Source organism: Bacidia gigantensis (genome assembly GCF_019456465.1).
Source record: "Bacidia gigantensis strain McMullin 20006 chromosome Unknown contig_231, whole genome shotgun sequence".
Taxonomy (NCBI): Eukaryota; Fungi; Ascomycota; class Lecanoromycetes; order Lecanorales; family Ramalinaceae; genus Bacidia; species Bacidia gigantensis.
The window spans coordinates 1,210,837-1,237,108 of NW_025408598.1; the positions used below are offsets into that span (position 1 = coordinate 1,210,837).

At 48.3% G+C, this 26,272-nt stretch overlaps 9 protein-coding genes across 9 annotated transcripts; 3 read left to right on the plus strand and 6 right to left on the minus strand.

Moving 5' to 3' along the window:
* Nucleotides 1-115: 115 nt before the first annotated feature.
* KY384_004394 (uncharacterized protein) lies at nt 116-544 on the plus strand (the record flags this gene model as incomplete). Its single annotated transcript, XM_044812900.1, has 1 exon — nt 116-544. One exon carries the CDS (start codon nt 116-118, stop codon nt 542-544), a length of 429 nt encoding a protein of 142 aa, XP_044670320.1.
* Nucleotides 545-647: 103 nt separating this feature from the next.
* Nucleotides 648-915, minus strand: KY384_004395 (uncharacterized protein; the record flags this gene model as incomplete). Its single annotated transcript, XM_044812901.1, has 2 exons — nt 648-692; nt 733-915. 2 exons carry the CDS (start codon nt 913-915, stop codon nt 648-650), a joined length of 228 nt encoding a protein of 75 aa, XP_044670321.1.
* A 1,076-nt stretch (nt 916-1,991) lies between these two features.
* KY384_004396 (uncharacterized protein) lies at nt 1,992-6,916 on the minus strand (the record flags this gene model as incomplete). The annotated part of the gene is made up of 4 exons (XM_044812902.1): nt 1,992-5,042; nt 5,095-6,060; nt 6,132-6,446; nt 6,554-6,916. 4 exons carry the CDS (start codon nt 6,914-6,916, stop codon nt 1,992-1,994), a joined length of 4,695 nt encoding a protein of 1,564 aa, XP_044670322.1.
* Nucleotides 6,917-7,944: 1,028 nt separating this feature from the next.
* On the plus strand, nt 7,945-12,534 carry KY384_004397 (uncharacterized protein; the record flags this gene model as incomplete). The annotated part of the gene is made up of 6 exons (XM_044812903.1): nt 7,945-8,014; nt 8,065-8,947; nt 8,999-9,024; nt 10,379-10,616; nt 10,742-11,531; nt 11,650-12,534. 6 exons carry the CDS (start codon nt 7,945-7,947, stop codon nt 12,532-12,534), a joined length of 2,892 nt encoding a protein of 963 aa, XP_044670323.1.
* Nucleotides 12,535-14,080: 1,546 nt separating this feature from the next.
* On the minus strand, nt 14,081-14,549 carry KY384_004398 (uncharacterized protein; the record flags this gene model as incomplete). The annotated part of the gene is made up of 3 exons (XM_044812904.1): nt 14,081-14,337; nt 14,393-14,451; nt 14,503-14,549. The coding sequence occupies 3 exons, from the start codon at nt 14,547-14,549 to the stop codon at nt 14,081-14,083; spliced, it is 363 nt and encodes a 120-aa protein (XP_044670324.1).
* Nucleotides 14,550-14,764: 215 nt separating this feature from the next.
* On the minus strand, nt 14,765-16,076 carry KY384_004399 (uncharacterized protein; the record flags this gene model as incomplete). Its single annotated transcript, XM_044812905.1, has 5 exons — nt 14,765-14,869; nt 14,921-15,019; nt 15,073-15,241; nt 15,318-15,940; nt 15,990-16,076. The coding sequence occupies 5 exons, from the start codon at nt 16,074-16,076 to the stop codon at nt 14,765-14,767; spliced, it is 1,083 nt and encodes a 360-aa protein (XP_044670325.1).
* A 295-nt stretch (nt 16,077-16,371) lies between these two features.
* On the minus strand, nt 16,372-18,510 carry KY384_004400 (uncharacterized protein; the record flags this gene model as incomplete). The annotated part of the gene is made up of 5 exons (XM_044812906.1): nt 16,372-17,106; nt 17,157-17,563; nt 17,614-17,967; nt 18,019-18,292; nt 18,343-18,510. 5 exons carry the CDS (start codon nt 18,508-18,510, stop codon nt 16,372-16,374), a joined length of 1,938 nt encoding a protein of 645 aa, XP_044670326.1.
* A 1,380-nt stretch (nt 18,511-19,890) lies between these two features.
* Nucleotides 19,891-20,937, plus strand: KY384_004401 (uncharacterized protein; the record flags this gene model as incomplete). Its single annotated transcript, XM_044812907.1, has 1 exon — nt 19,891-20,937. One exon carries the CDS (start codon nt 19,891-19,893, stop codon nt 20,935-20,937), a length of 1,047 nt encoding a protein of 348 aa, XP_044670327.1.
* A 732-nt stretch (nt 20,938-21,669) lies between these two features.
* KY384_004402 (uncharacterized protein) lies at nt 21,670-26,270 on the minus strand (the record flags this gene model as incomplete). Its single annotated transcript, XM_044812908.1, has 5 exons — nt 21,670-24,373; nt 24,416-25,219; nt 25,267-25,536; nt 25,590-25,653; nt 26,099-26,270. 5 exons carry the CDS (start codon nt 26,268-26,270, stop codon nt 21,670-21,672), a joined length of 4,014 nt encoding a protein of 1,337 aa, XP_044670328.1.
* Between the last annotated feature and the right edge of the window lie 2 nt (nt 26,271-26,272).

Consider the following 26,272-nt stretch of genomic DNA (forward strand, 5'->3'; position numbering starts at 1 on the left):
TCAGGCTGATCTCTGAACTATTGCAATCCATTGAAGTGCCAAGGGTGGAGGAGAGCATATGCGATGCTTTTCAACTGTGCTCTCACCTAAGCCCATTGAACCTCCAGTGAGAACAATGACCACCGGGAAGTCAGATGAATTGTCAGCCCGTGAAGCTTCAGACTCGCAGTCTCCTCCCTACTCCGTTTTCGCTCCCATCGAAAAGCGCGTCATCGTCGCTATCGTTTCCTATGCAGCTTGGTTCTCCACCCTCACGAGCTTCATATATTACCCAGCAATCCATCAGCTAGCTCACGCCTTCTCTGTTTCAGTCGAAAAAATCAATCTCACTGTGACTTCTTACATGGCGGTTGCAACAATAGCACCAACTTTGGTAGGCGATACTGCTGACGTTCTAGGTAGAAGACCTGTTTACGCACTCGCGCTGAGTCTTTACATCGGAGTCAACGTCGCCATCGTGCTGGCCGACAGCTACGCAGCACTGGTGGGTTTGAGGGTAGCGCAGGCGCTGGCGATATCTGGTATGCAGTTTCCTAATAGTTGAAGGACTTTCTAGAGGATGACAAAAGAAATGGCTCGCTCTGGATTCGAGATAGTCAAGATGAGTTCTGAGTTGCTAACCTATCAGAAGGCACCTTCTCAATTGCCTACGGTGTCATTACAGATGTTGCATCACCAGCGGAGAGAGGATCCTACGTTAGTATGGTATCATTTGCGTACGAGTGCTCGTACCTGTTCGAAGCGGCTAAGGTTGAACTTGATCAGGATCACATGCGCACCCAGCATTGGACCCGTCTTAGGTGGGAGTTTGAGCGATGCGGTTGGTTGGCAATGGATCTTTTGGTTTTTGTCCATTGCTGCAGCATCGTGCTTGTCACTCATGGCGTTCTTCCTTCCCGAAACTTCTCGCAACATGGTTAGAAATGGATCAGTCAAACCATCGAAGTACTTACGACTGCCCCTACCAAATATTATGCGTCATTGGACGAGTACCGACGATTTGGTAGATGTCAAGAGGCGACTGCCTAACCCTTTGAAGTCCTTGAAGATTATTACCCGCAAGGACAATGCAGTCCTCATGTCTGCAGCTGGCTTGCTCTATGTTATATACACATGCATTAACACTTCACTTTCCGTCTTGCTCATTGACATTTATGAGCTCAACCAATGGCAGGCAGGCCTAATGTATCTTCCCTTCGGAGTGGGCGGGGTTATCTCGACTTGTTTTACTGGCCAGTTGATTGACAAAGCCTATCGGGGTTTCCGGCTCAAAAGTGGTTTATCAACCGACAGGATTGCAGGAGACGACTTGGACAGTTTTCCGATTGAGAGAGCGCGTCTGCGTGTCGTGTGGGTGCCTATGCTTGTGACGGCTTGCTCAGTCATGGCTTTTGGATGGGTTCTTGATCGGCAACAGGTCGGGCTTCTCGTTGCGTCATTAAATTGTTGCAATTGCAAGCTAACATGATTCAGCATATTGTATTCTGTGTCTGCCTGCAGCTCATCATTGGGTTTTGTATGCAGCTTGCGTTCAGCGTAAGTCTCGTCCTTGTGACCAGAAGGCAACAACCTGACTCTCGTGGCTTCAAGATTTACAATACGCTGCTTGTGGACAAGAACTTTCGGACCCCAGCAGCTGCTCAGGCTTCGAGTAACGTTGTACGTTGCTCATTGGCAGCTGTTGCAGTCTCGTTTCTCCAGAACCTCATAGATAGAATAGGCATCGGTTGGACTTGCACGTTCTTGAGTTGTCTATGTCTTGTAGCCACAGCTCTTTTTGTCATTGACTTTTTCAAAGGAACTTCATGGAGACAAAAGAGTGTAGCTTCCTAGTAGTCTGATGTATTTTGGGTTTTATATATAGCTTTTCCGTTCCGCGTCTATTGCAGGTCAGGACAAGGGCAAAAGGCCTTCCAGCTACCCCTTTGCTGGATGTGCCTCAATCATATCAGCCTATGTAGTCTTTCGCAACAGAGGCCGTAAATTAAGCATCACATTATCTTCGCACACCTGACGACGGCGACCGCTCCATTCCGAGGACAGAGCAAGCTTCTTTCTTTCCTCCATATCTTACATAGCGCCAGACAATCTCGACTTATCCAATCCCTTGGCAACCAAAAGAGCGGCTCTGGTTTCTCTAGTCCCCAAGTCTTTAAGACTGCTGCCTCAGGAGGCTTGACTGTATTCGTGGACTTGTGTTGAGCAGCGGACTCGCTATCTCCTTGAATACTGATAGTGAGGGACGACATCGACAAGTCATACTGGATTGGAAGTCGCACTGAACAAATGGAGAAATCTCTAGACAGGAAGATCAAATGATCTGATGACAGTAAATCTAGAGCGAGAATGATTTGAGATGAAACTGGGGGTCGAAATTCAAGAGAAGATAGTTTTCTTTCCGTGCTGGCGTGATCAGCCTCGTCCACTGCTGCGTGGTCTGGGAGACCTGCCAGAAGAAGGAAGATGTTTTCTTTTCTGCGCTCAATCTGCAACAGCATAAGCTTTTTGTTGGCCGCGCATAGAATTTCGACGACTTCTCCCTTGTCCTGCAGGGGTGGCAATCTGCTCTGATCTAAGACACGCTCTATCTTAAAGGTCTGGCGTAGGCTCAAGCCCCAATCCAGTATATGAATATCCTCAGGTCCAACACATACTATGAGGGTGGGATCCTGAGCGTGAATAATCCATCGACTTCCTGCGATGGCAATCTTCGCAGAGCCGGCGACTGAAGCAGATGCCAATGAGACTGTGCATATCGATGACGGAGAGCAGATCATGATCTGAGTCGAATCTGGGTGAAAGAGTAGCTGTGTAATCGGGCCGTCAATAATGGTTTTAACGGAAATTTGGACCTTCATCTGCACAAAAGCATCACAGTTGTTGACCTTTGGATTTATTGTTGAAACAAAGATACGCTTGCTTGAGTCTGAGAAGCATACATAATGTCCATCGTGGCTCCAAACCATGTGCTCAATGCTGAGAAAACTTCTAGACACGTAGAGATCCGCGACTTTTCCTCGTTGTCGATCATACACATGGGCTGCACCTTTTTCAGTGCCAAAGCAGTAAAATTGACCAGTCGGCGAGGCTGCAAGAGACGTTATTGAGTCCACTCTCCAAAGAACACCCTCCGGATAATCAGAAGTCTGACTAAGACTGCCGATCTCGCTCCCAATTTCGGTATCCTTGTTCTGCTGCTCAACGAATTTTAGCAGTGCATTCGGCTCCCAGACGTTTCCATAATTGCCGCGTACATCGTAGAATCGACGTAGATCGGGGCTGAATGCCAGTCCAAGCACGTTGTCCTCAGAAGCCAGCTGGTATAGGTTAGTCAAATCAGCTGTCGTAAAGACTTTTACTGTTCCTCTAACGTCTCCAGTAACTACAAGGCTTCCATCCGCGCTCATTGCAAGTCTGGAGGCTCCTGCCGCAAATTCTTCAGTCTCATCATCGTAGGGACGCCATTTGAAAATCACTCCTTCAATGTACAAGCCTAGGATCTCTGGTTGATGGGGATGCCAAACAGCTTCAATTACTTCACCTCTGGCAAGCACGTCTCTTGTACGCCAGCAATGACCGATATGGACTGGCCCGTCTATCTCCCAAGCGGACAATGGATGTCCTCGATAAGCCACGGAAATTAATTTTCCGTCTTGGTTTACAGCCATGTGACTTGGTGAGTTCAAGAAGTGCCCTTCAAGTTCTGGTTCTTCTAATTCCGCAAGAGTCTGCCAGCTTGGAGATTCTGGATTGAGATCAAGGGATCTTACTCGTCTATCATCTGATCCAATCAGGAGAGACTGGTCGTTCTCTAAAAAGAGCATTGCAAGTGGTCGAGGCCGTGATTGTAGATTATCAACGGACAGCTTCCACTTCCCACTATGAGTGTCCCAGAATTTAATAGTGTGGTACCCGTAAGTAGCAAGCAATGTTGCCGAGCTATTCGATACCATACTGTAAACCCGCTCTCCATGCCTAATTGGGCTGGCTTCGGTCTCTTCAAAATTTGAGGAGTCATGGAGAAGGACCGTCCCCGAGGGGACAAGGGTCGCAATTTGCGCGCCAACAGCAGATACGGATGTTGCGTAAGTACCAAGACCAAAGGACAAGCGTGCGAGCGAGTCATCCCAGTTGTGGCTCGGAAATCCAGTCACGACAAGACTGTCCCCTTTCGGCTTCCCGAATTGTTGGTAAATAGCGGAGTTCTGAGGGCAGAATGGGGGGATGAGCTTGTGTATAGATTCAGGATTTTGGCCCAAGATTCCCCCAAATTTTCCTACGATTTTTGCAAGATCTTCCGCCCAAAGTTTTACAAGTTCTTGTTTCACGGTGTATTGTCTCTGGTCACAAACTTCATCATTGGATCTCCGCTTGCCAAGGTATTTCGAAAGGTGCCTGGATGCCTGGATCAAGACTCGCAGTTGACCGGTGTTTGCAAGGACTTGAATCCAACTCAAAATCCAGCGGCCGGCCAGGAACTTATGGAGAATGTCAGCCACCTCTTCATCCTCAGCTGAGGTGGCTAAGAGGTGCATAGGCCATGAACAAGCCGCATAGTTGAGGAACACTAAGTTCTGTTTGCCATCGACCTTTGGGCGAAGACCGACTGCAAAGAGACATCTCATACAGGTGAGGAACATCTTTTTATGTGCAGCACTTCTGTCGACATTGAAAGGACGATCAACACCATTCAAGAGGTATTCACGAGCGGTTTGGTGAACCATAGCAACATAGCCGTCTTTATTGATAACTATGAAGCCGCAACACACATCTATGATCGAGCGTTGCATGTCTAGCAATTCCGAAGCCTCTTCGTGAAGTGCTTGTGAAAGCTCCGCAACACTTAAGACATGCAGGCTAGTTGTAACATATTGTAGAACTGCAGACGCCAGTGCCCTTTGGACTGAGTCTGTCTGCTGTGCAATTGACAATGCCATACGGTCATAGAAAGCTTGCATGCCGATTGGCAGTTGATGTAATGCAAGCTCGACGTGCTTCTTACTGTGACAGAGATTGAGCGTTTCGACTGCAAGTCGCACCCACTAATGAATTTGTCAGACCTATCACGGGTTTGCTAAAGCACCTTCGACTCACTAGAAAATTGTTTTGACTTTCTTTCACGATTATTCGTACAACGTCCTCCCTAAATTGCTCGTCGCCGAATAAGCTAAGTTCCTGTTGAATGTAATGAGAAAAATCCTCTTTGTGACCTTCAATACTCATGAACCTAAGGTCGAGGCCTGGGGGCTTCTTCTGAAGACTTGCAGCTATTTCCGAAGTTTCTCGACTCACCAGCAACATGCGAATGGGAACAGACGATACAGAAACTTCAGACAACAATCTTACGATGGAGCGGGGGTCATCTGCCTCATCCAGACCATCAATGACCCAGTACATGGGTTCATTCTCCTGTAATTTGAAAATAATAGCTTTGAAAATGCGCTCCCAAATAGTTCTTGGGCTTGCAGTCTCGGAATCGATGCCTTGCTCTCCCAGCTGCAGTATCCTTTCCAGGACAGTGGCTTTACTCAGTGCTACTTGAAAAGCGATAGAACGCAGGAGCAAGCTCAAGGTTCGCTTCCTCCTATCCCCAAACCTAAGGAAGAAATATTGGCAGCAGAGTCCTTTTTCGGCGAGGTCGTTTATAATGAAAGACGAGAGTATTGACTTCCCAGCCGCTGCGCCGCCACTCAACCAGGCAAGAGAAGATTTTTTAGACGGAGGATGAAGCCACTCCAGGTAATCTTCTGTCCCCAGTAACCAATCACATGTGCCTTGCGACCACTGGTCGCGAAAAAAAATGTAATCCGTATCAGGCAATTCTGTAATGCCTAATGAAGACTTCAAAGAACCCATTTTGTTGCGCGCGGATGAAGAGTCATCGTTCTGTCCATTTTTCGAAGCTATCTTACCAACGAGTGACTGAAGAGCATTCCTCACTGCTACATAATTAGGATCCGAAGGGCTATCATACTTGCACACGTTATGATGATCAGCATCTAAAGCTCTGGACTTCTCTCCGGGATAGCCAAGGATTGATGAATCCTTTTCAAGTATCATCTACACAGTCTTAGTGGGGATACGAGACTGCCGCAGCAACCACCTACAACACGAGAGCTTTTTAGCCCTACTGAGGTTGATTGAGTCTCGTAAAATGAGACAATATCCAACCTTGGTGCAATGTGGCGAAATTGTTCATTTAGCTTTTGTAATGTAAATGCCTTTTTGCCCAGCTCAGATATGTAGTTCTTCGAGTTGGTGGCTAAAGTCGATCGTAGAATCCGGTCTAGCAAGTCGGCAAGATTCGTACCACGATGAGGCGTCGCTAGAAACATGATTGCAGAGATTGCTTTTACAATAGACTCGTATTCGGGGTCATTCTGACCTTGCATGTACGCCTGAAGCTCATCAGCGTGTCCTGCTTGGAGAAGCAAGTATCTTGACCTCTTTGATAATAAGTCCACCCATGCTGTGAACTACAAAGACTAGGGGAACCTTGCCTCAGGGTTAGACAGAGACATGTTAGAGTCATACCCTTTGAAATGTCGCTTACCTTGCCAATATTCAAGTCTTCCTTTTGGCTGTCCTTCGCAAATTTGAGATCGAAAAGGAGATCCTTAGCAAAGTCCAGAATGGAAGTGCTGACGTTACCTGCTGCCCGAAAATTTGCATTGTACCCAAAGGTGAATATTCGACCAAGGCATATGTAAGGTTCCAGTGGGAGGAACTTTAGCGGCCAGAACAAGTCTGGATCTCCATTCTTGGACCATGTCTTTCGACTCGTGCCGCCTAATCCGTGAATCAAGACTATGTCGACTGTTGGGCTGCTCTTAGGACAGAATATAACGTTCAAGCCCAGGCGCCCATGGATTGACTCGTCCAAATCACGCACATCTTGATATGACGAACTTCTCATAGATGGACTCGGATCGCGAGGGTCGTCCTCAATCACAGTTGATCGACTTGGGCTTGAGCTCGGACTGATCGGTCGAAGCAGTGACGACACCCGTCGAAACCTTGGTTGACGACTTTCGTCGCTGCGTTTCCTTCTGAAATTTAGATGTTTCTGACGAAGTAAGCAGTGATTGAACAACAAGTCTGAGTCTTTCTTGAAGGAACCTCTTCTGCTTACCATGACCGTTGGAGCTACGACGATTCACATGACAGCTTTCTTGAGTCTGAGCCTCGATACTTCTTTTATATAGTTAAGTCACTCGTCGTGGGACACAACCTGCTTCATCATCCCCATGAAAAGAGTACAGAGTAATTCTCGACCAGGCAACTTTCGCTGAATGTTCGTTATGCCTGGGCCACAATGATGAGGGGAAGAAGGTCTATTGTTACTTCCTCCAGCCTGATTGAACATATCAAGCAGGCTGGAACTTTGGCACACCTTAGCGCTGATGGTGGCATGTAGTGGTGTGAAGATCAGCAACATTGACCAATTGGATCTCTCCCTTACGCGGGTCCCACCTATTCTTGGGATATTCAGCGAGCAAGAGCGCCGGACGACCCTCCTTAACGAAGGATCTAAATTAGCTCGTTTCAGCCATGGTGCTGGAGAACATTTATCGTCGCATCGAATAGGCACCTATGCCTTAAGCGTATCTCTTTTCTTTTATTCATTGGCTTTCGTCGATGAGCTCGGCCGAGTTGTTATTTGAAAACCAATAAGATCTCCCATCCTCAAAGGATTCCGCAATGGAGCCGACTTCTGTGGAGAAATGCAAGCCACGCCTTTGATGTTTGAGGTCTAGTATCCACCCATTCAAGTTCTAGAACAGAGCGTCGGTCTTTAAGATACCCCATGTATGCCGGCTTTACGGGGAAAGCGTGCTCTCACACTAGACATGTTCCACGGAGCAATCGGTACTTATCTTCCTTTCACCCACAATTATATTTGCTGTTATAGATACCTAGGTCGACCTTAGGCTCTTCTTGGCAATGGCTTGTTTGACAGGATGGGCGGAGGGAATTGGAGGAAATTTTGCCGTCCACAAAGCGGTCTCTGAGAGTAAATCTAGCGGATTCTTTCCTGTCTAAGCTTGTCGCTGACCTTTATAGTACTGCCCAAGGAAACAAAGATTGTCTCTGCTGAGTCTTGCGGGACCTCATCATGGACGAGAACCGCAAAGCTCTCGGTGATTTTGCCCGGCGGCAGTCCAAAGAGGTACTTCCTCAAGTGCATTAGAGGGCAGGGCGCACGGGCTTTGGTCGAGGGGGAATATCGTTCTGCATCCGCTATTGAGGCGGTAGTTCCAGGATTTGTGCCAGAGCCGGTTGGCTGGGGCCAATATAGTAATGACCAGTCACAAGAGCACTTTTATGTCGGGGCCTTCCACGATATGGATCTTGCCGTAGCCCCGGAACCGGAATACTTAATGTCCCAGTTAGCAGAGCTCCACCAAAGAGGAACATCACCGAACGGAATGTTTGGGTTTCCAGTCGCAACTGTTTTAGGAAAATTTGAACGTACAGTTACCTGGGAAAAGAGTTGGGCGAAAGCTTTCGCTCGGCAATTGGAAGATGTGATCAATTTCGACAATGAAACAAACGGTCCTTGGCCAGAATATGACAGCGCCTGCAAACAACTTATTGACGTGGTGATCCCAAGACTCCTGGGAGCTTTGCAGTCGGAAGGTCGTGAGATAAAGCCGGCGCTGATTCACGGGGATTTCTGGGAGAACAATGTGGGGGTAGACATGGAAACGGGTAAAATGGTTGTCTTCGATCCTGGAAGTACCTATGCCCATAATGAAATGGTATTTGGGACATGGAGGTGCTCCTGGGCATTCCACTTTAATTCTCCGATTTATATGAGGCTTTATCAACGCCACGTTGAACCCTCAGAGCCTGTGGAGGAGTGGGACGACCGCAATCGACTCTATAGCATCCACCCGTACTTGAATGACTCTGCTGGACATCCGGGAAGTGTTTCTAGACAATTGTGAGCGTGAAGAATTAAATGGTTTTCGAATTGCTTGCTGATGCTGGACAGAGCTTACAACGACATGCTGTACCTTTGTGAGAAATATGGACCGCTAGAAACACTTGGCAGATACGATTCAAGTAAGGATATTAGCAAAACGGGCGCTTATGTCCCGTTCACAATTCACCAACTTGAATGATCGGACTACGTCCAATAGCTGATGCCAGGAGCCATGTCGGAACTGGCTTTGGGTCAAGGAATTGGTTTATGAGGATTAGTAGACTTGCTGATTAGTGCTCTTTAGTCATGGGTTGCAGCTATGCCAACTGTTCGGTCTAGACTTCCACGGGCAGTCTTCTAGAGCACTCATTTGCACGTCTTCATAAGGCTGTAGGCCCGGGGGGGGCATTCCGAATTGCTCATGCCACTTTAGCCTCTTTTGCTAGGGAGTCTTAGCCTCTTATTTAAGGCACGCCCCTTTTCAACCTTGAATCCACCAGAAGTGGGAATTGAAAGTCCAGACATTCCGGGAGGGTGAGCTTTGCCTAGCGTCATATACCCTGATCCTTCTTAACCTCCTTGGATACTAGCTGATGAGGACCATCACGATCTTACTCCCCGCTTTCAGCTTATCATTGCTTGGCTGCCAATCGCACATTTGATACTTAGCCGATATTCAGTCACCCCACTCACCAAAGAAAAAGATGGTAAAGAGAATTTCCCTCCAACAGGTTGCTCCGTACCCCTCGCGATTTCAAATGGAGATCATGGATCGATATTCTTCGGGTTACTAAATGGCACAGTCACGCATTCGCTACAGTAAGTAGGTCGATAGTTTCAAGAAAACCGCTTTCTGGAAAAAGACCCCATTGAAATTTCTTGAAGCCCAAGGCTGGCCGGGTTACTCCCTGTGCAGTTGCGATTCTTTGACCGAACATTTGTGGCTTGCTCAGCCCCAGCTGAACACGGACTCTGACAGCGCATTTGAGTTGCCCATATGTCTCACGATACCGATACCACGGCGTGCTTTCTCAATTGGTTAACGAAAGGATCCGAGCTCTTGAAAGCCTGCAGTGAGAGAACCAAATTGGATGTTCGGCTAGCTAGCCTACACAACAATGGATGTGGCTTGATCACGCGGTCGTGACCATGGCTTCAAACTTCCGTTTGCGTTTGCTTATCGGGAAAGGGGTGTTGGTGGAGGAACGGTTCTAGATTTTTGGACGCTCAGATCGTTCTCCTTTGTTTTTATAAGAGCCACAGTGGGTATCTGGAACATCGATCACCGCCCCATTTGAAGCATATATCCAGCAATACGTTTGCCTTGTACTCGACAGCAAGAGATAATTCCCACGGAGGGTTCACAAACGAATATGGCAACCACTGTTGCTGCACCAGCCATTCCTGTTGCGACTCAGTTGTAACCTCTCACACGCGAAGAGCAGCCAGATCTCCAGTACCTCCTCAAAGATACACCGGAGAAGGTTGAAGATGTTCAGCTCTCAGCGTGGGACTCGGCACTTTTCAATCAAGAGCTTGTGCACTTGAAAATTGCTCCTGTCATCACTAATCTGGCGAAGTCCGATGTTCAAACCCAAAGCGAGGAAAATGTGGGCGATATCGAAGAGGGTACATGGGCTGGTTCTCAGCTAGCACTGACCGATCTTTACCGCAGGATCGAGCACGGGTAAGCACCAATGTAGAACTTCCATTCGATGACTTGATCCTGATTGTGGTGAAATCCTTTAGGTATGGTGCTTTTTTTATAGCCACAGGACTTGATGGAGTTCTTCCTCTAGCGATTTCTGATAGAGCTCATCTGTTTCATTGGTCTGATGGTACAGACAATTATCCACCACACTTAGAAGTGCCCCGTCATGGCGGGATCCCTAAGCCTTACAATGCGCCTCAATATGAGATTTTCAACGCATGTGGTCTCTTGAACGCCGCGGGAATGCTGGTCAAGATAACTCCAAAGACGTTCCTTGGTACCTTCGCACAGAAGATCTGGAGTGCAGCGGAGAACTTGATCAACGGAAGGGGTTACCAAGGCATCAGCTTTGCTGAGCTTGAAATGCACAACAGAGAGTGGCGAAAAACCGCTGTTGATGTGATGAAGGGCAAAAATCTAGGAGATTTACCTGACTGGTTCTCCGACGCCAAATTTGCACAGCAGTCATTCACTGGCGCAAATCCAAATACAATCCGCCTTGCATCGGACACATGGATCTCCAGTTTCAAGCAGGCTGCAGAGATGCAAAAACTGTCCGCCGTTTTAGACTTTATCCAGAAAGCGGAGACGAGGTCCCTCTACGTGCAGGACTGCAGCTACTTTCGTGAGGCTGTCAAAGCTCAGCCAAAAGCAGAATTAAAAGCCGAAGATCGTTATGGCACCGCGGCGGTGGCGCTGTATCATCTTTCTCAGAGCGGTCGGCTTCATCCGATCGCCATCATAATTGACTGGAGAGGCTCTGTCCAAGATTCGGTCACAATTTTCAACAAACAACTTATACCGCTGGACCCGCAGAGCTCAGACTACGAGTCCCAGCTCAAAAAGCAAAAGTCAGACTGGCCGTGGCGATATGCTAAAACGTGTGCCCAAGTATCTGATTGGGTGCGCCACGAGCTGACCGTTCACTTGACAAACACACACATGGTTGAAGAGGTTATCATTGTGGCTGCAAATCGTGCATTCAGCGTTGATCACCCCGTTTTTCAAGCTGCTAGAACCACACTGGTACAAAACACTCCCGCCCAATGCGGCGGCAAGAGAAACTCTTGTTCCAAAGATCATCCTTGAATTGGTCGGCTTTTCTGGGTCTCAGCCATACGATTTCATCAAATATGCCTTTGCTGGTTTCGATTTCACTGCCAACTACGTTCCTCAGGACCTTGCATCGCGCGGCTTTCCAGAATCTGAACTGAGAAGTCCTAGACTGAGAAACTATCCGTATGCACAAAACATCCTGAGTATTTGGAATACGATTCGCAAATTCGTCCATTCCATGGTTGGGGTGACCAAATATTCCAGTGACAACGAGGTTGCTAATGATGCCCCAATCCGGTCATGGTACAAACAAATTCGAAATGAGGGCCAGATACCATCGTTTCCGGAAATCAAAACAAGTGACCAGCTCATCGACGCCATTACCATGTGTATTCATGTTGCGTCGCCTCAGCATACAGCAATCAATTACCTTCAAAATTTTTACATGGGCTTCGTACCAGCCAAGCCTCCATGCTTATATACTCCACTGCCCAAAACCCGCGAGGAGCTTGGCCGCAAACGCGAAGAGGACCTCCTACATGCACTCCCCGTGGGGCACCAGCGAGAGTGGCTATTAGCAACGCAAATTCCATGGTTGCTCAGTTACAAGCCTGCGGAGGAAGCGAACTTGTTCACGTACTCCGACAGTCTGTACAATCTTTTGCGCAAGAAGTCAGGATTGAGAGATAAAAAGGTGACAGAGATCGCGAAAGTCTTTCACGAAGACTTGAGGGCGTTGATTGAGCAATTCAAGGCAAGCAGCGATAACATGACCACGGACACCGTGCCATACATAGTTATGAACCCAGGAACTACCGCTGTCAGTATCTTGTTGTAAAGGCTTGGGATAGTTTGGCAAGTGGAGGAAAGAAGTAAGTATTGCTTGTGAAAAACCATCGCGGACATTATTGACTAGGCCAAGGATGCTTCATTCCATTGAGATTCACAGCCTCTTGTATTTCGAGAGCCTTGTCTTTGATTGTTGTTGATACATTCGTTACCATTGTAGTAGGCTTTATTGCTTGGCCTGAGCTCGTTTTCCGATTCATATCTCATGTAGAGGGTAAGCTGAGACCCTTTTTTGACTTGAAAGCCCTCTGGCTTGCTGGCCTGCAGGCCTGCAAATTGATTAAGGTGGTCTGGCCAACCGTGTGGTCCGCTCCAACGGAATTTAGATACACAATTCTAGTCAAGCGAGCTATTCAGGAGGTCGTCTCCAATGATCAAGCGTAGCAGTCAGAGTACTTCGAGTGTTGAGATCACGAATATGACGAGAATTCAATCAGGTCTAAAGCACCACACTTGCATAATTTCTTTCCTCTCTGCCAAGCATTTGACTTGCAGATAATCTTCCTCTTCAGCTTCAATTGAGACTGATCACCTCTCAGTAATCGCGTAACGCAATTATGAATTTAAGGATACAGCACATTTTTCAGTGCTATAGGTTACGTACCCCACGAGCTCCTCCTTTTCAAAGCAAAAAAGGTATGTTAACTCAAGCCTACCTCTTCCTCGAACCAAGCTAGTTCGTTGCTGAATTTACATTGTAGCAGGCCTACTACCCTCTCAGCCACTCTGCCGATCTCTTGTTCCCACCCACCGCCCTTTTACCACAACTTCTCCCCTCAAAAGCTGGCTCATACCCAAAAAAGGCCACTCAGACAAAAACCGCAAAGGCCGCTGCCGCGTTCCCACCGGTGGTTCAACTCGGGGAACGACCGTGATATGGGGCGACTATGGCCTGCGCCTTAAAAACCACGACCGGCGTATCCCCTCCAAAAATCTACAACTTGCGCACGATACGATCAAGAAGCGGATGAGAGGGGAGAGGTATAAGTTCTACACGAGGGTGGCGGCCAATACAGGGGTGTATACGAAGGGTAACGAGATGAGGATGGGGAAGGGCAAGGGGAGTTTCGATCATTGGGCGGCTAGAGTGGCAGTGAGTCAGATCGTGTTCGAAATGAAGGGGGCATGCCATGAGCAGGTTATCAGGGATGCGCTGAGGCTGGCGGGGACGAAACTGCCTGGTATGCAAAGAACAATTTCCTCAAACTTTGCTGGCAATATGTCAATTGTGTAGGCTGGCTGCTGACGAAGGATTCTAGGGACGTGGGAGTTCGTCAAAAAGGGCGACCCCCCGGTAATGGGGCTGACGAAAGTGACGGACGGCATCACGCTCGCGGGCATGCCGCGACCGCGTCCAAAACTGCCAGCAGATGTCTCTCCAGAGCGATTGCCGGCGTCAGTACCATCTCCTCAACCAGATTTAGCCACTCCTCCACCAGCTCCGAGCGCACAGGCACCACCGTGACGATTTATATGATCATTAGATTATGTAAATATACCAACAGTCTTCCTTTTCTGAACGGAGCTAGACCACCTCAACCACCAACACCGCTACCCCCACCATAACCCTGGATCTCTCTCGTTTCCTCCGCAGACTGCGAATCATCTTGGAACTTTGAAGCGCCGTAACTGGAAGCTTGGTTCCCTGTACCTTCACTCTCTGTAGTCTTTCCACCCATACCTCCCTCAGAGATGCCTTGTCCATATCTTATGTTCTCCGCCTTCTTCTCACCTTTTTCGGCTTTCTCTGCGTCTTGGACTGATGACACGGAGTCGGGCTCTGTTTCTGCGTCTGCTAAGGTCAGCTCTCACTTCAAGATTTGGCAGGCAGTACGTGAAGCACTAACTGCCCATTTGACCGCCGCGCTTCGAGTGAGGCTCCTGATGCGTGGAGATGCCTTCATATCTTTTGAAGCAGGTTAGCATTTGGTTGGGAATTGCTTGATGTAAGGCATACTGTGTCTGCTCGCCGCCAGCTTCGGTGTCCATGAGGCTTGAAGACATACTCGTAAGGTTAAGGGTGACAGTCTACGATGATTTGGAGATTTGGAGGTTTGGAGGTTTGGATGGTTGAATGTTGAATGATGTGTGCAAAGAAAGTCAATTCACCAGATGACGCAAAGCCGCAGCTAGCCGTTCTCGAATATCATACGCTCGACGCAAAGGTTTTCAATTATATGTCATACATTGATCAATCATAATCCATGCCCATGAGATAACTACGGATCGTTAGTCTGGGATGCAACAAAACTTATCGAGGTAGCATACCTCTCTAATATCCTCATGAACTTCGCGACAAAAGCTTCAAGGTGAAAGATGTGTTTCTGTGAAGATCAGCATCGTCCGACGAGGCGCGATTATACGGGGCCACGAACGCTCCCAAGTCGTAGCCGATGCTCATAAAAAGCTGACCATCTGATCACATCTGCCTTCAGCGCATCATCAATCTTCGGTATGAGTTTGAATGTCAAGGTCTGCCATGATGACTTAGCAACCTCATTAGTAGCTTCAGTACATCAGAACATACCTTCAAAATAGTTGTAGGAGGAATGCAGTGGCTGAGCAAATCGTACAGCTTTGCTCTCACCTGCAATATCCTCGCCGGCGTGTGCTCTTCCACAATCTCATTCGCAATCTGTGCAATCAAAGCCTCCCAATCTGGTGGAGTGATAGGCGTCTTTTCCGTGACTCTCTCACTATCGTTGCATCCCAGTCAGCTTCGTCCAAGTCCAAGAGCGTAATGTCCAGTATCGAAAGAAGGAACACCCGTACTTCTGCGCATGCACCGCCTCAAACATCAACAATCCCTTCCTCAAGTTCCTCCCACAATCCTTCGCAATTCTCTTCAACACTCCTTCCGGACTATCCCATCCCTCCTTCTTGCCCGCTGCCCTCAGAACCTCCACAATTTCGTCCTCTGTGGGCGCTGCAACCCTCACCAACAACGTCCTACTCCGAATCGGCGCAATGATATTGCCCGTTGAATTGGCCAACAGTATCAACCGCAGATTCGGCGAGTACTTCTCCATCGTCCTCCTCAGCGCTGCTTGCGCGTCTCGCGTCAAATGATCGGCTTCATTGATGACCACGACTTTAAATCGCTGTTTCGCTGCCGTATCGACCTGTTGCGTTTGCGCAACCTCTTTCAACAGCTCCTGTATGACGACTCGATCGAAGTGCCCGACATCAGACGGTGTGATCTCAAGGTGGTAGTTGGAGGTGACGATATTGAACTCGAGTTTCCGGTTAGAGGTCGTTTGGAAAACGCGGGAGTCGATTTTGATCTTCTCGACGCCGGGACCATAGAGAGCGCGCAAAGTGGCGATTATGCGAGTCTTTTTACCGGCGCCACTGGGTCCATATACAAGAAGGTGGGGGAAGTCGGGGCTGTTTGCCTTCAGGATGGATTAAAATTCGTACCACAAGAAAAGTGGGACGTCTTACAAGGCTCTTTAGTCGATTCGAAAGATCCTGGTGATATGTAAGGGTCTCTAAGCTGCGAGGCCTATATTTGTCGACCAAGAGAGACATTGCGGTTTTGCTTAATGATTGGGATGCTGCGTTGCTCTGCAAGACTGAGGTGACGCGCTCCAAGAAACGCGGTCGGGAAAGTCACGTGCGCGATATTCCCCTTTAAGCACTCGTTTCTGGCGGCAGGTGCGTTGTACTTTCATAAAGAATTTAAGATCTCTTCTGTTTGATTAAAGATTGATATAGTACATGAAAACCTCGTCAAATGCTAATGACCGTGAACGCATGTTTCTCTGAGCAAATTGGGTATTCTTCATCAGTGTACATTGTCAACGCCTCACATCATCTTGCTCCTTCACAAACCAGGTTCCTGATCGTTATCGAACCCTACATCCCTATCCTCGGCAGAGTCGTCTCGTTCATAGAGTCTCTCGGGCTCAACGTGGCGACGGAAGAGATACCTTTGGAAGAAGTAGGGGATCTGCCTCAGTCCATACGCAGCGTGCTCATGCGTTGGAACGGAGAACACTTGATCCAGTTCCTCCAAGGTTTTGCCCTTAGTCTCAGGCAAGAAGAACAGCACCAGAAAGAACCCAATAATGTTCCATGCTGCGTACCAGCAAAACCCGCCAGTGATTGTAAAGGCGGTACTCATTGAGGGCCAGGTAATGCTCAATACAAAATTGAAGAACCATGTTGTCGCAGTAGCTAGAGACATCCCGTAAGTTCGCACGTACAATGGGTACGCCTCGGCACTGTAGGTGAAAGGCACCGGTCCCTCTCCTGGAGAGTACGCAATCCCGAAGAGGTAGACGCCAAGCGCTACGCAGGCCACACGAGCTGTGTGGTGTGTCTCCTCAGGAATCAGGAACGAAAAGCCGGTAAAGAACAGGAAAAGAGACAGAAGTGGGAAGGTCGTCAAAAGTAGGTTTCGTCGTCCAAATGTATCAATCGTATACACAGCGGGGAGCGCAAAGAGCCAATTGATGATACCGAACCCTAGAGACGCTGAGAGCGCGTTGACTGGATTGAATTGAGCGTCAAGAAAGAATTGAGACGAGTAGTAGGCTATCACGTTGACACCACAAAACTACATTTGTTAGTCTATAGGCGATATGGACGCTTTCAGGGAAGTTTTACCTGCTGCATAAACATGACAATCTCAGATCCCAACATTGCTCGGCGATTCCGGGGAACCCTGACGAGTTCTAAGATTGGGTTGCCGTGAAGATGCTGAACTTCTTTCTCTGCTTCGAGTAATGTGTGCATGTAGAAGACGTCTCGAGCAGCCTGGACTTTGGTATAGCGAAGGCGACACATGGACTGGTAGGCCTTGAAATGACGATTCTTGCTCATGTACCAGCGAGGTGATTCGGGACACCAAAAGACAAAGCAGATCACAATGACGGCCGGAAACATGGCCGAAGCCATCATAATTCGCCAATTCAGTCCAACAATACCAGACGAGTCAGGCACTTTATAGAAAGCCAAATCGGAGGCATAGCCGACCATGATACCGAAAGCTGTCCACATCTGCCATTGCATGACTATGATAAGGTCAGTATACATGTCTCTTTGTGAAGCACGTCACCCTTACCTAAGGCTCCACGGATTGGAGGCGGGGTGGTCTCAGCAGCATAAATGGGGACTGTCGCTGACTTGGGCCCAATGCCTAGACCCAGAAAGAAGCGAGCGATGAACATATGCCACCATGTGTTCGTAAAGCCTTGCCAGAAGCATGCTATGGCCGAAAAGCAACAGGTTAGGAAGATGGTGCCTCGACGACCAAAGAGAGTGTTCATGGGTGTGGTGAGCCAGCATCCAATGAAGGCACAGCAAAGATAAGGGGCAGAGTTGAGAAGACCTGTGAGCCATGTTGATCGAGCATCTTCACCGTTGATGCCGAACTGGCCTCGGTAGAAAAGTTGGGCGCCATTGACGACGGTCTCGTCTAGACTAGGTCAGCTTCTTCTTGCATTGACATGTGCAGACGACTACTGACCCATGCCTTGAACGGCAGCGCATGTTGCGCACAGGATGATGGTCAAGTACATAAGGCGCGGCTGGGCCCATCTGTTGGTGAACTCTTTCTTCAATATAGCCAATTCATCATCGGTCAAGCCAGAGATTTGATCGTATCGCTGGGGGTTCTGGGCAAGACAAGCGCCCTTCTTGAAGTTGCGGATATCCTCCTCATCGCCCATCTCATGCTTCCTGGCATAGCTGGCGCCCATCTCCTCTAACCTCGCGTGCGATACTCCGGCCAACGGATTCGCCTGTCCTTGATCAGAAAAGGCTTCAGCTGGTACAATTCCTTAGAGCTTACCAGCTTGGCAGAGATATTCCTTCGCATTTTCTCCGCCGTCGTGACAGACTGCTTCCGACCCGTTTCGGAGACTGAATGGTTTTTCGTGTCATGTTCTACCGCCTCGATCTTGGTTTGGTCACTTGATCGACCAGAGGAGCTACTCTGAGCGCGTTCTATTTGGGCCATGTTGGCAGAGTGATGCGAGTAGAATAACTCTGTAAGATTAATCGAGGGTCGCAATTCGTCTCCCGGGGATTATATGGTCAATGCTCAGCCTCGTCACCTCTGTCCTACAAAGCTGGTGGGTTGTAATTTGCAAGTGTCACGTCAGGTGTACATGCATTAAGATAAGTGTGACATGCGGTCGCTTGTTCGACCCAAAGGATTGATCATAAAGAGAAGCGAAAGAGTACGTGGCGAAGGGCAGGAGAGAGGTGTCGTGGAGAGACGAAGTGAAAAGCAGCTGAGGTAGGGAATAGGGCGACGCACGGGCAAGGCATGACGGGGGGGCTTAGCTCTTTGCAGGATGGTCTAATAAACGGCGTCGCAAGATGAGGAGACTCCAATTGGCCCAATGACAATAAAACTAAAGACTCTGCCCCGCGTCGCCCAGACCCCGGGGGGATTTTAAGGTATGGTTCCGCCGATCAGTCGAACCGTTAGAGTAGTACATCCAAACTTACCAGCGGGAAAACGTGGCAAAACCTTCCACTAATAAGATCCTCTATTTCTCTTTGCCTGGCTGTGTTTCAATCATGTATGCACTGCCCATGGTACAGAGTAACATTGCGGAGAGTTGTGGTCCAGTATTTGGTTGAACCACCCCGACGGATTACGTGCAGCATTAGCCGCCTGGACCTGAAACAAATCCAGCTGAATTGCTGATCTCAGCACCGTCCTCATCCATATTCACTACGTCATCACTTGTGTGTGTAGAACAGAGGGGGAAGGATTCCATGCACGGTAAGAAGTCAAGGCGCTTCAGCCTTCCCATCTTCTTCCTCAGTGGGTGGTGGGAAGGAACCACATGAAGTTTTGAATTCTTTGATACATGTTCCATGCACTTTCGATGAGAATTGCTTGTGAACGCATCTGCAGGGATGGTAGACCAGCGATCGTGATTATTTACAAGACCTGGAACAATGATCGAATTTCAATCAATAAGGCAAACCAAAGTAGAGGCGATAGAAGTCACGTACATGCCTAGTATTTTGTATGAATTGATAAGTCCAGTGATATATCGGAGAGGACATAGGAGCCATACACAGTAAAAGAGCCACAACTGCAGAGGGCTAATAGAAAATGAGACGGTTCTCGCTGTGATACCTATTCAGAGTATGGAAACGGGTGCTAGCGGCGCTTCCCTTGATTGGTGTCAGCGGAGGAAAGAAGGCCCTTCGCCGGCTCCGCAACGATCAAAGACACAGTTTCATTGTTGGCTTCTCTTCGACACAAATGACTCGCAGCCTACGGATGATGTCTCTCCATCACCCTCCAGTAGACACCTATCCTTCTATTCAACTTGTCGATATCGGTTGAAAGCTGATCAAGCACCATTACTTCACCATGGCCTCTACAGGCTTCAAACCGTCAGCTGGCTGGCATTTCCCACCCGGCGTTGGCGCAAAGCCTAGGAATGTTCCTGGCTCATTCACAGAAGACTCGCAGCCGCCACGGCCAGAGCCAGCTCATCCGACAGAAAGCCAAGATTCGTCCTCCAAATCCCACACTGAGCCTCGCGAGCGAAAGCCACGAACTCACTGGCCTCCACGAACCTGCCGCATCTGTTTCGAAACAGTCCTCCCCACATTCACCACCGCTAGCGAAAGCCTTCCTTCAGTCTTGCAGCCACAACCGCACGTGAGCTACACATCAGCCGACCCCGAGCTTGGCCGTCTCCTTCGCCCCTGCAAGTGCAAGGGCACATCCAAATACGTGCACGAAGGCTGTCTGCAGGCATGGCGGCACGCCGATCCAGGCTACGCCAAACGCAACTACTGGCAATGTCCTACATGCCAGTACAAATACCGCTTGGAGAGACTCACTTGGGCGGCTAGGATCAGCAATACCTTCACCCAACTTCTCCTCACCGGACTCATTTTTCTGCTGGCTTTATTCTTGATGGGCTTCATAGCTGATCCGATCATCAATGTCTATGCTGAGCCTACCGCTCTCCTCTGGAGTCCTCGGTCCATAGGGCAGAAGATTGAGCCGCTCCTTTCGGACGAAGATATACCGACTTGGGGCGAGCATTTCTTCAAAGGTCTCATGAGCCTGGGTTTGCTGGGATTCGTGAAGGTACTGATCGGCATGAGTCCATGGAACTGGCTGAATGTCCGCTTTGGAGGTTCGAGTAGAACTGGCAATACGGGTAGAGATCGAGCGGCGCAGATCAGTTGGATCGTGGTGGTCATTGGCGTGTGTACGTTCCTATGGGTGAGCCAATCTACAACCAACTATTTGTGTTCAAAAACTAATTTTGTATGGCAGGCTGTGTATAAGGGCGTCCGAGCTTGGAGCCGCCGAACCTTAGAAAAAGCAAGTGAAAGAGTGCTCGACATACCAGTCGATAATGATGATGACGAAGAAGAGGAGCCTACGAATGCAATTTGATTTCCTAGATTGTGAGTCTGCTCAGCATAGCGTGGAATGATGCCTCGTCTTAGCTTTCTGTCTATGAACGATCTGTAATGGACGCAAGAGCAAGAACTGTATTCCTCTTTTTCTCCGTGCTAGTTTCTGCATTCCTTCCTAAGATAGCCTCGCTCTGTTCAGTCATGCAGCTTGATTGCAAGTATCCTGTATGTACGGCATAATCGTCACGATCGCAAAATCTTGAGTTGCCACAGTCTATCTCCGTCAATGACGTGCCAATCAGTCAATATGCGAAGATCGAAAGCCTTCTGCCCGGACTAGGGATTGTGGTGTTATGCCACGCCTTTGTTGGTGCTTTAGGATCCATCACTATTTCAGTCATTCGCTCGGGCTAGCTGCACTCGTAAGGGTCGTGCTTCTTGTCCGACATACTAAGTGATACATTCCTCCATCTCTAAATTTTCTCTAACAGAGAGGGATGTCACGAGCGTGGCTGTAGTGAGATTCTGAGATTGAAACTGAGTTTCGCTGCATTTGATAGGAATGCCACCTGTCGGAAGAAAGAAAAATTAGAATCATGATAGATTTCTACACTCGTGCATCACCGCATTCTCCCCTTCTAAACATTCACTCTAAGGGGTGCTGGGGATTTTCCGAGTACTCTGCTAGCCCTCTCATATTCACATTAATAAATGCTTTCCCTTTGATCCTGACACAAGTTCTTTGTGAAGTGGCATTACTCATTAGCAGTCACGTGTCACAATCATCAGCCTTGGCATCATAGCTGTCCTCACAATCCATTGCAGGTTCCCTATTATTCTCCAGAACCACCCCACCATCGCTGTCACTCTGTACGATTTCATTTTCATCCACCACATCGTCCCTCCGAGCATCACCTACCCAACCATCCTGTATCGTTTTGTACCGGTCAGGTCGTTCCCTTCTTAGCGCCTCGCAAGCCAAGTCCGCAGCCCTCGTCTGCGTCTCTATCAGCCAGAATCCATCTTCAATTTTTGCAATCTCCCTCTCTCCAACTATGACGGCGCACATAAGCCATTTCTTACCTCCGGCATCATCTCGCTTGTCCATGACGTATCTCACATCATCTTGGTCTGAAAGTCGACCCAGCTCCTCCTTGGGATGCAGAAGCGCGTTGTCTGAGGAAAGAACGCGTCGAAGATATGTCATCAGGCCGATATGCTCTAGAAATTTGGTACATTCGGCTAGAGAGCCACGTGAGTCGATGTAGATGGCGCCCAGGAGGGACTCTACCAGGTCCGAAAGAGGCTTTGGAGGTCCGAGACGAGCCAGAAGGGTCCAAGGATGGCGCTTGCCATGCTCGAGCTCTCTCAGGATAGACTCCTCTAGTTTTTGCAAGCGGCTGATGCATGCTTTCTGGGCCTCACGGATAGTAGGTGATGCATGGCGTAAGATTTGCCAGAGATAGAATGGAACCATCTCCTCTATGGTGGTAATGTTCTGTGGATCACCAGTCGATGGATTCCGGCGGGAGATATCGATCGAGTGGCGCAGACAGAGAAAGCCAAGAAAATCTGCATTTACCATGGCTGAGCGAACCAAATGAAGCCTACCAACTGGTAAGGGTGGCTCATGATCATGGGCGAGAACGGTCACAATTATGTCGAGGCAGGCGTCGCCTATAAACTCTAGCCGTTCATAAGGGGCAATGACACCAGGAGACTGGTAGGACACATGGGTGATAGCTTCGTCAACAAGAGACTTTAGACCAAATTTATGTTGTATCAATTGTTCGGTGCGGTCGACATATGCGTGAGTTGAGGGCCGACTGCTATATAAATTATGAAAAATATGAAAGGCATCGGAATATGCATCCCATGGCGCCTCAGGCAAGAAGACTTTCGTGCACCGTAACGCGTTTTCGAAGCCTCCTTCAAGATACGCGGCCCCAATCAGAGCTTCTACGACATCAGCAAGAATTTTGGTAGACATTTCACGAACTTTTGGCAGTGGCTGTGCCAAGAGGTCTTCGTTGAAGAAAGGTCGCCATTTGGAGCCTGTAAAAATCTTCGTGAAGATGTATTGATCCAAGCCTGTAGAAAGTGCTGCCCGAGCGAGATTGGTATTAGATATGATGTGTTCCTTCATACGTGTAAGAATGTTCTCGTAATACCTCAGGTGCTTTGCCATCAAAGCCAGAGATGTTTGTAGCTTCAGCAGGCTATCGCCAAGGAACTCCAGGCGTTGATAGTCTGTAGACTCTCCGGCGCTCGAGGCAGTGATTGCGGTAGCTATCAACTGTCTGTTGGTACATACTATTGGCGAAAGTAGACTCGACATGAGGTTTTCGACAATGAAAGCAGCATGTATTTTATGAAGCATCGATGGAATCAATGAAGCAAATTGCGCATATTGAAGTGGCAGTCGATCGATTTCACAGCTGCTAGAGAGCAACCAGTCTATTGCAGGTTTCTTCCTAGCCAGTGAACTTGCGTGCAGAAGATCTGTCCGTTTGGAAAGTCTGCACACCTCTAAAACCATGTGATACTTGTCAGATTCAGCATCGAAATCTGGATATCGCTTGATGAATGCTGGAATGCGGAGTAAATCCTCTTTCATGGCGTATTTGACGTCCTGCAAGACATGTGGTAAACCGTTCCGAAAAATATCCCTGACGAGTCCGAGTTGCTCAACAACATTAACACTTTGAGCGTCGGCTGCAGGTACACTTCCATTAGAAAGAGCCAGCCATGACCTCATTGAATCGGGCGAATCGAATGGAGAAAAAAGCACAGGCAGGTCCTTGCGGTTTGGAGTCATCTTGCTTCGAAAAATGGATTGCAGCAGCATACTGGTACTAGCACGAGCAAGGGCCTTAATTTCCGTTGATACTTGGCCAATGTTTGGTTCAAAGCATACCGAGAAAGTTGTATTAACATCCCAGTAAATACTGAACTCGTTGACAGCCGGGGCACGGACGGGCAGGAACATGAACATCTGAAGATTGTTTTCCGCATTACAAACACTGACTCTGGATACGGAAAGTGTATCGTCATGGTGCCACTCTCTGGCGATGTGAGGCCACATGCTAATTTCCCCGGCTACTTTGGCCACATTTGGTCGAATCTCAACCCTTGAAAGAGCGGCTTCGACTTCCGGATCCAGAGTATGGGATGGCAAAAGGTTGTCGTTGACCAGACCAGCATGATATAGAGCACGGTATGCTTCAAAAGCGGCATCACGTCGAGCATACTTCTCCTGCGTCCACCGACAAGAGCCACGCGCCACCCTAATATCAGCATCGACTGTGTTTGGAAGCAAGACTGTTGCTAATATCGCCTTTCGCTTCGGATCTGAGGAAGAGTCGTCGTAAGTGTAAGTAGGGCTTGGGTCGGTAAAAGCATCCGTTGTTGACGTATCACAAAAATGAGCTAGATGCGCTGTTGCATCGATTGGTTTGATTTGTGCACTTTCGCTTCTCAATCGGTGAACTCAAGTTTGCAAGGATGGAGCTTACCCTGTCGTTTCAACAAGAAGGACTCGGGTATCCTCCTCTTCAACTTCTTCCGCGTTGATGACCTGTCTCTGACGATCATGGTACACTTCGCCAAACTCTATTTCCATACTCCGCCATTCGTCTGAGATGTCAAGGTCGGCAGATCGTTCGAGAAGAAGGACATAACGTGAGGTTGGGTCTCTGGCTCGACCTCGTCGCTGTACGAATGATCTCAAGTTCAGAGGCTTCTCAAAACAAATGACCACGTTGCACGAAATTACATCAATGCCTTCCTCCAATGCATCGGTAGTGACGATCAGATTTGCGTCGCCTTTACGGAGGTCTTCGAGAGTATGCTTCTGATCTTGAGCTACCATAAGCTCGGCGACGTCAAGTTTTCGCCCGGCGTAGCTTGAGCTGCCCACAAATGACTTCGTCACAAATTTTCGGGTCATAGGATGAAGGGTCAATATGTGCGAAATGATTGAGACTTCGGCTCGGGTCTTCGCAAATATCAGACCCGTGAAGCCAGTCGCTTGCTCGGTGGTCAAGAAGTCAATCAATGCCTGTAATTTAGGTGTGAAGCTTGATTGCTCTGTGATACTTAGCTCCTCGACATTGGGCAGCTGAAGCTGGCCAAGTTTGTTTTTCACATAGTTGCGTTCATCTTCGTCCAAAGATTCTAGGGCTGCATATACCTCGTCTTTCGCAACCAAATACTTCGCCGCACATTTACTTAAATATAGTGCACTTGCGTACGGGCCAAGCTCAGCGTCAACAATCCTTGTACGATTCAGTAGCTTTTTGATTTGTTGGTGAGAACGTCTGGTCATGTTAGTGTGGAAAAAACACAATCATTACTGCGGACATACGTTGAATTGTTGAGCAATGCATTCGAGAGCTTACTCCGAGACCTAAAGTCATCGCTAATGGCTTTCATCCGGATGATCCAGGGATCCTCATGGATATTTAGGGACAGGAAAACTCTCTCAAGGCTCTCTAAAGCTTTTGAAGGCAAGAAGAGGCCACTAGCCCGCGCGAATGTGAGCTTCAACAATGTCGGCTGGTGTACGTGCTGACCTAGTTCTTCTTGATGTAGCTTTGGCGTCCTCGAGATAGCGTTCAAGTTCGATTCGATGTCACTTTTCTCCAGTTAGCACATCTATTTCCAAGCGTTATGAGACTGTAGAGCTACCCAAGATTCTCGATTCTATTGCTAGGTGTGGCCGTCAAGCCAAGCACCTTGGGTCGGTCTAAGTCTGTCAAAGGGTGGTAGAAAGATCTCAAGATCTGACAAGAAGGGTGATTTTTGAGAGCATGATGAGCTGCATTAGACGTCTCAGCAGCTTTTACCATGTTCCTAAAAAAGCTCCTACCTTCGTCAAATACTAATAATGCAATTTTGTCCATTCGCATGAAAGCGTGCTTCAAAGCGTCAAGAAGGATCTACGATATCAGCTTGTAGGAATCATCTACCTGCTTCAGAACGCACGGCATGGGTTGAAATCACAATGTGTACGCCTTTTAAGACCTCTTCCCAAGTCTGACGAGACCAAAACTCGCAGTTGTCTGCACCTGATAGGACTCTAGATTGGAAAGCAGGAAGGTCGGTACACATTCTGCGGTGTTGCTGATTTGCAAGTTCAACTCGTGGAACACAAAACCAAACAATCTTGCTAAAGTGACAGTCTTCCAAGGCTTTACGGGCTCTCAAAACAGCAATAAGCGTCTTTCCAGAGCCAGTTGGCATAGCAGCAATTATGTTTTGCTGGAGGCTTTCCTCCAGCATCTCAAGTTGGTAATTCCGAGCTTTGAAAGCATTTTCAGACCGCTCAGCTTGCTCATTCGTAGAGAGTAAAACATTCATAGCTGCCATGG